At 32.1% G+C, this 11,718-nt stretch overlaps 2 protein-coding genes across 4 annotated transcripts in view; one reads left to right on the forward strand and one right to left on the reverse strand.

The window, feature by feature from the left end:
• The first annotated feature begins 333 nt into the window (after nt 1–333).
• Nucleotides 334–6,833, forward strand: LOC130815074 (NAC domain-containing protein 73). Its single transcript, XM_057681415.1, has 3 exons — nt 334–700; nt 1,204–1,390; nt 6,066–6,833. Exons 1-3 carry the CDS (start codon nt 587–589, stop codon nt 6,557–6,559), a joined length of 795 nt encoding a protein of 264 aa, XP_057537398.1. The 5' UTR covers nt 334–586; the 3' UTR covers nt 6,560–6,833.
• The window catches only part of LOC130815083 (uncharacterized), a 5,681-nt gene continuing 34 nt past the window's right edge, over nt 6,072–11,718 (reverse strand). The window contains exons 1-4 of one of the 3 annotated variants that reach the window (XR_009042537.1): nt 10,902–11,718; nt 9,695–9,815; nt 6,815–6,893; nt 6,072–6,206 (exon numbers count right to left, since the gene is read on the reverse strand). The exon at nt 10,902–11,718 is cut by the window's right edge and continues 28 nt beyond it. Coding sequence is in view for 1 of the 3 variants with exons in the window: in XM_057681427.1 (XP_057537410.1) it covers nt 9,797–9,815; nt 10,902–11,581 (699 nt within the window). In the remaining 2 variants the exon portion in view is untranslated. Of the gene's footprint in view, nt 6,207–6,452; nt 6,578–6,814; nt 6,894–9,613; nt 9,816–10,901 lie in introns of those variants that run through there. The other 2 variants (XR_009042536.1, XM_057681427.1) reach the window with 2 other exon arrangements.

Here is an 11,718-nt window from a genome sequence, read left to right on the forward strand (position 1 = left end):
TTTTCATTCACTTAAACGTATCAAATTCTAGGTTATTAGACATATAGAATTGTTATAATAAATTATATATATACTTTACCTAATTTATCTCCAACTTAAAAAATATCAAATTTAAAATTAAGTAAATATTGTCATGTAATCAACTACAATCTACTAAAATAATTTCATCTATAAAGACTCTTAAGGATAACATTTGTTATTTTCCAACATTTTGGCGAGTAAGCATGATTAATTTAATTTTCAAGTATTGTTGTTTAATTTACTCTTATATTACTAACTTAAGCTCCAAGCAAAACATTACCCTTTTTTACTCCCTCTTTTTCAGGGTTAAGCACTCTAAGATCTCTTCATCTTGTCATTTTATTAAAATGTACTCCATTCTTCTCTCTTACTTAGAGCAAGTGAAGAAGACTACTCGTATTAAAAAGGGTTAGAATTCAATACCTTCCTTCCATTAATACACTTTTAAAGTTAGCTTCTTTTTCCAAAACCTTCCTTTTTTCTTTAAATATGAGAACAAGCTAGCTAGCTTGAGGAAGTTAATTATAGTTGATTGAGTGAACCATTATATTGAATTGTTAGTATAATGACTTGGTGTAATGAAAGTAAATCTTCAACCTCCAAGCTTAATGACAACAACAATGGAGCAAAACCTAAATCTTGCCCTTCATGTGGTTACCAAATCAAATCCCAACAACAGGTTTATTTTTTGTTTATTTATCATTTTTAGTTTTAGGGTTATGATATTTATAAATCTCGAGCCAGGACTCATTGATCGCATTGTTCTCTTTTATGGGTATGGTTATCGCCTTTCTTTCCTCCCCAAACCCTAATTATAGTATTTTTATGGGCGGGACACGGTGGGTATGATGATAAAGAATATTAATAAATAAAGTAATATTTTTTCAACTCAAACTTTTGTTTGATGATCTGGTGACTTGATATCTTATAAAAACTCATGTCACGGGTTTGAATGGATCACGTACACCAAATCTCTTATCAAGTGGGATTATTATTTTCAAGTATCAGAGTTCTACCCCAAAGAGCTCTTATAAGTGGGTGTAATAGGGTATATAGCATAACTTAAGATTAGCAACAACCATTAACTTAAGTTTTTGGTTGAGCTGATTACTTAAAAATAATAACCTAATTAATAACAATTAGGTACATGCATGAATATATAAATGTGTTCGATGTTATTAGGCAAAGATAAATGATCTACCCGGTTTACCAGCGGGTGTAAGATTTGATCCAACAGATCAAGAACTGATTCAGCATTTGGAAGAAAAGGCTGGGCCGGATGATGGATTTCATCCTCTCATTGATGAATTCATCCCTACACTTGAAGGTGAAAATGGAATTTGCTACACCCACCCTGAAAAACTACCTGGTAACTAACTTCTTAACTTTTACTTGATCTATTACTCCTATTTTGTTTTGTTTATTTCGCTGCACACCAATACACTACAATTTTCAGTGTTATTTTTTCATGTTTATTATTGTTTATAAAACTTAAAATTACCTTCAAAAATTTTAAGATCAAATCATCATAATAATTTTTTGTCAATTATATTAAAAGGTAAATGCTAAAAACGCCATGAGGCCTTTTATTATCGAGAATAATAATATATTTAAAACAGTAAAAAAAATAACATAATTTATTTTGACACATGATTCGGTGAAAAATGTTAAAATTTTATGCAATTAATATTTATATAGTTAAAAAGTTTTGAATATATTTTTAGTTTACTATTTAAAATTAATTTTATTCTTTATTAATGAATGTCTGGCGTTCTGTCAGCAACATCCAAATCTAAATTATAGTCAATTGTAATAGGAGTGTAATTAGTTATTTTTATTTCAAAGTCCAAATTTTCAATATTTTATAAATTTTTCACTAGGTTTCTTTATTAATATATTTTTAAGTATTACAAAATCGAAGTAAATACATTGGAGCCCCAAAAATTGACAAATATAATCCTAACCACACTCAAATTCTCATAGAAATCATCAAAACTATTATTTTTTAATTAGAAATTTTATTGTGAATAATTTAATATTTTACTGATTTTTCTACAATAATACATCTTTGATTAATTATGAATAAAAATTTTGGAGGTGTTTGCCTAACATTTCCTTAATATGTTAAAAAAATATAGAAGTTTATATAATGACAAATAAAATGGTAAATTAATTAGTCGATAAAAAAATTAGTATTATTATAGAGAAACTACTCTCTGAAATAGTATTATTCATGATTAATAAAAATTATGAATAATTATATTATTGACATTAATTGTTTAATATGATTTCATGAAGTCTGAAACTTGTTCAAAGGGTCAAGTTTCTATCATTTTTTATTTTATTTTGTATTTCACGTCCTCTAATATACTAATAAATAAAGCTTTGGTATTCTTTATATGACTTCAATAGTAATTACTTTGTTTTTTAAATTATTTTGAGAAACATCTTGAATAGAGATTATTCTTAAATACTCCCTCTTTTCTAATGTTTTTCTCATTTACTTTTACACGGTTTTCAAAATAAATTTTGAGTTTTAATATCTAAATACGTATCATAAAAATTAATATAATAAAAAAGTACACTTTAAGACGAATCTATTAAGATTTCACATGGATATATTTTATTATCTATATATGTCTTAAAAATCTTAATCAAATTTCTCTCTCCAAAATAAAATATTCTAAATGGAAAGAACATTAGGAAACGGGGAGAAGATAATTATAAGAATTTTGCTGCACAAAAGCATGATATATATATATATATATATATATATATATATATATATATATATATATATATATATATATATATATATATATATATATGACACTGAATGTTAGGTATAAATATTGATTATGTTATCTGATAAGTCATTAAGTTAAAAATTTATCATCAAATTAATCACACATTTATCAATATAATTAATGTTTAAAATTTTATTTTTATTTGACTTATACATAAAAATATCATGAATATATATATTATTTTTGTAAGTTAAATCAGCGCAAAGTTCGATTGAAAGAATGTTCAAAATTTTAAAATATATATCATAAAATAAATTTAAAGATCTAATCTTTATTGGAAAAATAATCATTCGTGTCTTTGAAATTAATCGATATCATAACATTCATGATTTACATGATTAACTTGAAGAATGATCAAAAGTTTAAAAATATTTATGGTGACCAATTATCCATTACAAGTTTTTTATACTTCTATAATAATAATAATAATAATAATAATAATAATAATAATATATTTATCATTTCCAAAATTCAATGACATAACATAAATCATGCACAAGTATTTGGAAATCAAAATTCAATTAGATATGTATTTACAATATAATGTTTCGTTTGTCTGATAGTAGCTAATGAGCACCAACGACACTTCGGCTACGAGGTTGCACAAAAGCCAAAATACTCCTCTTTTCATTTAAACCTCTCATTCACTTTTTTTTTTAGCTCTCAAAGCAAATTAAAAGTCAACTAATTTTAATCGTAAGTTTTTAAAAATTTTAAAAAGTTAATATTTAGAAAGTATATATTCTCTCCGTCTTATTAAATTTGTATTTTTTTTTATTTTAGTCTGTTCCACTTAATTTGCATCATTTTTATTTTTGGACAATGGTCCACCACATCTTTTTAATCGCATCCATATATTTGAACTCTCTTTTAATTTCATCCATAGAATGTATTCTCTCTCTTCATTTATTACTACTTTTTTAAAACTTACCAACTTCCTCTTTGATGCAATTCAAAGAAGACAGATGAGTATTGAGAATCTATCAAGATCTCACATGAATATGTTTTTCAACGTAAAGCAACGAGAAATAATCATAATTAAAGTTTAACACTAAAATTCGTAAATTATATTTCAAAATAACATATGAAAATGAAGTGAGTAACACTTACTAAACATATTCCAAAACTTTTAAGAAGAATTGCATAACAAAGGATCATATCATGTCCTATTTGCGCACCATTAATGCATTTTTTTAACTCTTATAATCATAGTCTTAGTTATTAATTTAGTATTTTCGCAAAACGTTAAGGTCTGGAAAAAAGTTAGCAGATATGTCATACTCATTCCCCTCCAAAGAGAGGACAAAAAGGAATGTGCATAGTCATAAACCCTCAAATAAATACAATGAGAGATAAATAACACCAAAATCATATGAGAAAAGTTACCAACAAATAACAACATATAGTGTGTTAGGGCTGAGCCAACAGAGTAGAAATTAAAAAAACAAGTAGGCCATAGTTATTTCTTCTTAACCTAACATAGTTTTAGTCACAGTATCATTTATCAACCTAATGTTCTACATAAGTTTGAATTCGAGGGAGGAGAATAGCGGACATATTATACTATGCTCTTTTAAGGTGAGGGTTATGAGAAATCCTTTATTTAAATTTCTTTCCTATGCCTTTGATTAAACATCAAATGTATATGCCCTATGACCTATAAAACTAAATCATCAATCAACACACAAGCTAAAGACTATGAACGATACTTGTACCTTTTTAATCTATCACATTTTGTACGTATTGTTTTATCTCATAATGAAAGGGGCACCAACGGTTAACAATATGTCATATAGAAATATCCTTAAATTTATATCACAATCATGGCATGATATGATGAACATTTGTCACACAAATTTTAATTTAAGATGGTTTCATTGTGAGATAGCTTTAAATTAGACTAAATAATCAAAATACTTTTTTTTTTTTAAATATGGGTTCTTTGTATGGACTTATCACACAATAAGACGTATGAACCTATCGCTCGATGAGACTTTCTCATGCAAGATTTGCTCTATTTTTCTGTCATTGCATGCCTATTGTTAGATACCAAGTATGTTTAACTTTGATTTTTATAATTATATCTCATATAAATTATTACAGAAGGCTTGTTTTCTCCATCTGATTTAGGCAAATTATAAAATTATTAAGATTTTCATCTGATTTGTTCTAGTTTAATCTTCTAACTCTTTATGATCTGGTCTAATCTAAATCAATATGTTAGAATTCATCTAAGTCTAGTCTAATTTTAATCTAATCCAACCTGATAATTTGTTTTGATTACAACAAGCACACATAATAAGATTAATATACAGATGAGAAGCTTTGTGTCTAAAAATCAATAATGAGTAAGATCTTGCAATTTGTCTCATCTCATTGGCATTTCTAGGTGTGATTGTTATTGATATTTGATGCCTAAATTGAATCAAACGTTTTACTTTATTTTTTTTATTATCTCAATGTCATTAAGTGACTTCATATATAATGAAATTTAAGAAGATCGAATTTATGTGACTTTACCCTTATTATACACTTATTAGTGGTAATAAAGAGATTATTTTTTTTAAACTTCCTATAGTAAACATAATCCACCACTTCACATAAAATAAGAAATGCTCATGATTTAATAAATTATTTTACTAAAATACATTAAATCATAATTTAAAAACCAAAATTGAATAAATAAAATACTTATAAAGTAAGCAAAGTATTTTTAAACAATAAAACCAAAGCATCCCTTATCTCCTTCCTCTACTAATTTTCATACACAACAATTACTTGCTAAAAGATTAAATAATGGGTTTAGGTTGCATAGATGAGTCAATTATGGATTAATAAACACTTGCGTCTTAGTTCAACACTTAATGTGTTAATAAACATTTAATCTTACTTCATGTCGATTATAAATTGGTTAAAGAATGTCTATTAGGCTTTTTATAGTTTTAAAATAGTTTAACTAGATTAACCTTGGATATAATTCAGATTTGAGTTGTCGTAATTCGAGTTTATATATGTTTCAATTATTCAAACATCGACTATCTTCAAATTAGATACCAACCTTTTCGAGTCGCTATACGAGTTAGTTGAACATCATATAGATTCCGACTAACTTGTCTTGGATTATTCAATTAAGTCACAAATAGTCGAGTGAGAAAAGATAGCATCCCCTGTCACCAATACAATCATGGATAAATTGGCTTGTCAATTACGGGACTTAACATCACAAAAAAAATGCAGGAGTGAAAAAAGATGGACAAGTCCGCCATTTCTTCCATCGGCCTTCAAAAGCGTACACAACCGGGACACGAAAACGGAGGAAGGTCCACACAGATGAGGATGGCAGTGAAACCCGGTGGCACAAAACAGGCAAGACTCGGCCTGTTATCATCAACGGTAGAGTCAGAGGTCACAAGAAGATTTTGGTCCTCTACACAAATTACGGCAAGCAAAAGAAACCCCAAAAGACCAACTGGGTTATGCATCAATATCACTTGGGTGTTGACGAGGAAGAAAAAGACGGGGAGTTGGTAGTTTCTAAAGTCTTTTACCAAACACAACCTAGACAATGCGGATCGATTTTGAAGGTAAATGGTCGGGTTACAAACCAAAGTCAGAGAAATGAAATGGGTGAATATTATAGCAATTCCTCCATCATTTCTTTTGAACAGATAGGCAACAGCAATACAAAAGGAAGTGCTTCAACAACTCTGTTCCCATTTTGCTGTCCTTGAGAGCTTAATCTTCTGTACCTATAACAAATAAAGTAAGCACAGAGAGCACCAGTTGGAGCCCTTCAACAGATGAATATATGATCAAAAACTAACACTATTTTTTCCCAAACTATATGCATTACTGGGACTTATGTTTTGTATGCAAGTGTAAATAGTTGCATTAATAAGGTTAATATTACCAGCACATTTGTTTAGAAGAGCATCAAACTAAATGCAATAAAGATGTAAAACTAACTATATTTAAGTAATAATTACCTATTTTCAGTTTTCTCAAGTACGTTCTGTGACCGGTTCATGAAAATTCCAGTTCTGGAAATTCAGCAATGAATCAACCCTGCAAAGTTATAAAGCTGAATTTTCATTTATATGGGGACTGTGGATCACCAAGTTATAAAGCTGATCTAGTCGGTTTCCAGATTAAAATCAGTTTCAGCAAGTTCACTAATGAGTCACGACATTTAAATTGATTTGAAGGATTTGGAAAGTATCCTTCAAATTTGTATGAAACAAATCTCAATTGAAGGATTTGGAAATAAAACTCCCTACCCTTCCTCCCCTTCCTTTCCGTCCTTAACTGAAATCCAAGCAAACCATAAGCATGTTCAATATATTCTAAGATGCATAGAAAGGATTGCAGTGGCCCAATCATAATGCAGGGGCCAGTATCAGAGCTCCCAAAACTCAGCAGAGTCTGACTTTGACTTGCTATCTCGTAGCTGTATCGTTTTAAAGCTCAAGAATCTATTAATGATTGTCTGCAGAGCTCTCCAAGTACCTCAACAAAAAATCATTGATGAACTCGAACACTATCCACCAGAGCTATCAACACTCGGGACACTTGTAGCTATCCTAAATTATACATCAAGAATTCCCGGAGTTCTAGCTACTTCACCTTCTTGGTACTATGACAGCCAGAACAGCGTAGCTTATAGGAGAAAGACGGACTCAACAAACAACCAGAAACAAAAGCATCATAACAAACTATACAATTTACTCCAATTTTAATCTACAAGTTTGCATCATATAAGGAAACTGCGTGCCCAAATTTTGTGCACATTAAACAAGCTCTCTTGCATGCATGACCTGAATTCATATCGGGCATATTGTGGGGCCCTGCTGCAACAACAACAATAGAAACACCAAAACCATAGTCCCAAAGAAAGGGATCTACTACCAAAAAAAAATTAAAAATCAACACTTGACTGTGTACAGCAATCTTTCTTTCCATTCCTGTGTACCACCACATCATATTCCTGTAAACCCAGTTTCGCCAAATCATTATTCACCCTGATCATCTTTGGTCTCTCCCACTCTCTTCTTTAACTTCTTCTCATCCAGCTCTTAACTTTCCTAACCGAAACATCTTTTGGTCATCAACACACATGCCCTAACAAATGGATATTGATTCTTCTTCTCCAACTTCCTTCATATATATCCGTTTAGAATCCCATCTCTTAGCTTATCTGCTTATGCCCACATTTTCAAAATATGTTCCTTCAAAATCCAAACTGGAAAACATGTGAGCCACATAACAGAATGTGTCCACTGCAGCAGCACCAACAAACTCATCATCACTCTTCCATTGTAACTGAAAGTCTGAAACAGTGTTGAAGAGAAGACCAATAAATACAACTGAGACCACAGGCCACTACTCTTTTGCCTAAACTTAAACCCAGAACCAACTTACAAATGTGAAATTTTTGCATGATGTTTGCACTGATACAACAATCCACTGTATTAGCAAACCAATAATTCACATGGAAGTACACTGCAGAACACTAGAACATCCTTCAGCTTCTTTCCATCTTTGCTAACTCATAGTGCAAATACTACTAAGGATCCAATTGACATATCACCTTACTTCCATGTTCGCAAACTCATATTTCAATTACCACTACAGAGCAGTTTGGAAAAGAAAAGCAAATCGTGGGCCTGGGTTCTCTTTGTGCAGGTTTGGTTGACAAAATTTGATTTCCTTTCCCCAAATTCCATAATCAAATCCTCCCCAAACCATCTACCCTGATTCTCTACTCCTACAGCCCTACCCAAGGAATCCACGATTCCGCCAGCTGTCTTCACCATATGTTTCCCGGCCAAACCACTCTCCACACCGCCCAACCCCACAACAACACCACCACTAATACTATCATCACAACCAATACCCATTACCAAGTCATAAAAACTGGTGGACAATAAGAGAAAAACTAAAATTTGACTACTTTAAGCATACTAGCAACACCGCCATCATAAAGACAGTACCACAAGGTCCACAACCAAATTAACCTCCAACCAAGAGAGTAAAAAGTTGAAAGGATAAAGACGATAGTCAATTATGCTACAAATGATAAACACGAGTGTTCATGGACTTCACCAAGCAACTTGTACAGAGAAAGGAAAGAAGGGAGAAAAATAGTAATAGGTGAAGGGATGATGACGAGCTCACATTAGAGAGCATTAAAGCAATATGGAGCACAGGTTGAATACAAAAAGACAACAATGTGACATGAGTATTTTGATAACCAATAGAACTCCTTGCTAAATACAAACATAACAAAGGAGTTCCCTTTCTTGAAACTTCCCCCAATGTCCTTTTCACTTGTCAACCCAAGAGATCGATTACATCAACCAAAACATATCAACCCGAGAGATTATCGACATTAAAAGTTAAAAAGAAAGTACCAAAAAAAATACCATTTTGGTGCACAAGAGGGACAAATCACCAACATAGTGCAATAATGCACGAACGGTCTCGATCACGGGTACGTCACAGTAATGTGATAAGTATTGTGGTTATAGAATGCCTAATATATGCCGAAAGCATGAGATAAAGCTTGAAACGCCCTGAAATATAGTTTTTCTACAACTTACAATGCGCAAAATATCGGTTTGATTTTATGAAAACCTTTACAATGTGGTTAATGCGATGTGATGCGGCCTTGTTATCAAACTATGATCACGAATACAAAAATAATTATTAAAGTAGTTCAATATGCATACATACTCAAATGCACCTCTTTTATAGATGGCCATCACCTTTTGTCTATACACAATGAAGTCAAGTTTGCAGAAACATTATGCTGAGACTACACTAAATGAGAATAGATAATACAGCATTAAGCCACGTCAGGCTAATACCTGGTCAAACCAATAATTTCTAGCAAAGTTGTTTTCCTTCAAGCTCTTCAGACACATCTTTCAAGAACATATCATCCGTCCTTCAAGTATTATTCTCACCCTTCAATCTGTTTTTTGGTCTCTGTAATGATCATACTAATGCATTAAAAAATTGAAAAAAAAATCTCCGGGTTTCAGTACGCAGTCAAAAAAACTTGCAAGTCATCAGAATAAAAATACAAAGGATGCAGACTATTGAAAACACAGAAGGACCAAAAGTTCACATAAAAAACACCACCAAACACTATAATTACTATAGTATTCAAAATGAAAAACCCGAATAATTATTAAATTGCTTTTTCATTGATTGAGATCACAGTTAAACAACTGCCTAGCCAACTAGGAGTATAATTGACCATCACCTCTTACTGTTAATGAACCGCTTCCCATTCTCAAACCGAATAGACCAGATGTTTACGTAGCAGTAAGTGACGCTTTTGCTAGATCTAAATCAAAAAATGCAGTGGTGCCACAAGATTACTAATAAGTTCTGTGAAATCAGTAACCCAACATAAGATGAACTGATTATGTGGTCAACCAGATATGATACTTTTTCTCCATCTCTTCCTCCAAATTGTTCACCAAGATTCTCAAAACCCATCATGAAACTAGAGTATACTATCTACTGTATTCTGATAGACATGGGAATAAAATAATTACCCATAAGCTTGGACTCCATGTTTGAACCCACAAAATGATCACAATCTCCTGATAGGCAAACAATCAACACACATGGACCCATAATATTAACAAACAGCATATACCGCGAAACCATCAAAGCTATGTAAAGCTAACAAGTCCAAGGTTCTCAACACATGAAAATTGTTCAACCACAATCAAATGACACTTCTAAAATAAACTAACAAGAAATAAGTTGATGGTTGAAGCCCAAAAATATGTTATATACTCTGTAACAATCAAGTTCTTCTGATGGAGAATGTACAGCTCATAGCTATTAAACAACACTAGTTAAGTTTCTTCCCTATTCACAAAATACAAAGTTCTTGCCACATACAATCATACAACATACTGGGGATCATTGGAGCGGGAATGGGTAAATATCAAATAGGCATCAATATAAAATAAGCATGCACCTCATTTTCCTTATAAAAGCAACTCATCACACATTTCACACCCAAAAAAAATAAGAAAGGCAAATCAATCTTACCCAACATCTTTCTTCTTTTTCCTGAAAATATAAACATTAATCTCCTCATAATTATAATCAGGATGCAAATCCTCATGTGGGACCATCTGAATCTCAAAAACCTCCCTGCAAACTTCCCAAAACAGCTTATCAGCTTCAGGTGATCTCAACTGGTAACCCAATAAAACGACGCCATCATCAGCAACCATTTCCAACATTGTATCAACCAATGGCTTCACAGTTTCTTCCAAATACACCACATCAGCAGCTACAACAACATCAAAGGGAGGCGAAAGGGCCTGGATTTGTGCCGAATTAGCCCAATACAACTGAGCCCTCTTCAAGGATTTCTTCAGTACTGGCTTATTCTTCTTCAAGTTATGCTTTAAGGCGGGCATAACAGGGGCTATATCGGTAAGAACAACATCCCTAAGGCCTAAGAGAAAAAGACCCATTCCTGCAGCCCCGCATCCAGCGCCTAATTCAACGCCGCGTTTGTTGCAGAAATTGAGGAGATCGGAGTATGGATTAGGGTTTTGGGTTTTGGGGTTAATTGGAGACCAACGGTCGATGAATTTGACGAGAACGAGAGAACAAGGCCAAACGGAAGTGCCGACGTGCATGGAACCATTGTCTTGTTGGAGAGAGAGGGTAGTATTACAAACGGTGAGTTCGATCACTGGAGAGTCTGTGAATTTCATCGTTTCTGAGTTGTGGTTGGCTCGAATTTGGACGTTTGGTTTGACGGTTGATCAGGTAGAAAGTAGGACGACGGGAGATTGGAGTTTGGAGTCTGGAGTTTGGAGTGTAGTCCTTTGTTCGCTCACTCGCTGTCTCG

This window comes from Amaranthus tricolor, chromosome 1 (genome assembly GCF_026212465.1).
Source record: "Amaranthus tricolor cultivar Red isolate AtriRed21 chromosome 1, ASM2621246v1, whole genome shotgun sequence".
Classification (NCBI taxonomy): domain Eukaryota; kingdom Viridiplantae; phylum Streptophyta; class Magnoliopsida; order Caryophyllales; family Amaranthaceae; genus Amaranthus; species Amaranthus tricolor.

Bases quoted from the DNA above. Each gene is read 5' to 3' on its own strand.
- LOC130815074 (XM_057681415.1), top strand. From the start codon at position 587: ATGACTTGGTGTAATGAAAGTAAATCTTCAACCTCCAAGCTTAATGAC. The intron at 701-1,203 runs GTTTATTTTTTG...CGATGTTATTAG, and splicing joins AAATCAAATCCCAACAACAG to GCAAAGATAAATGATCTACC. The intron at 1,391-6,065 runs GTAACTAACTTC...AAAAAAATGCAG, and splicing joins CCACCCTGAAAAACTACCTG to GAGTGAAAAAAGATGGACAA.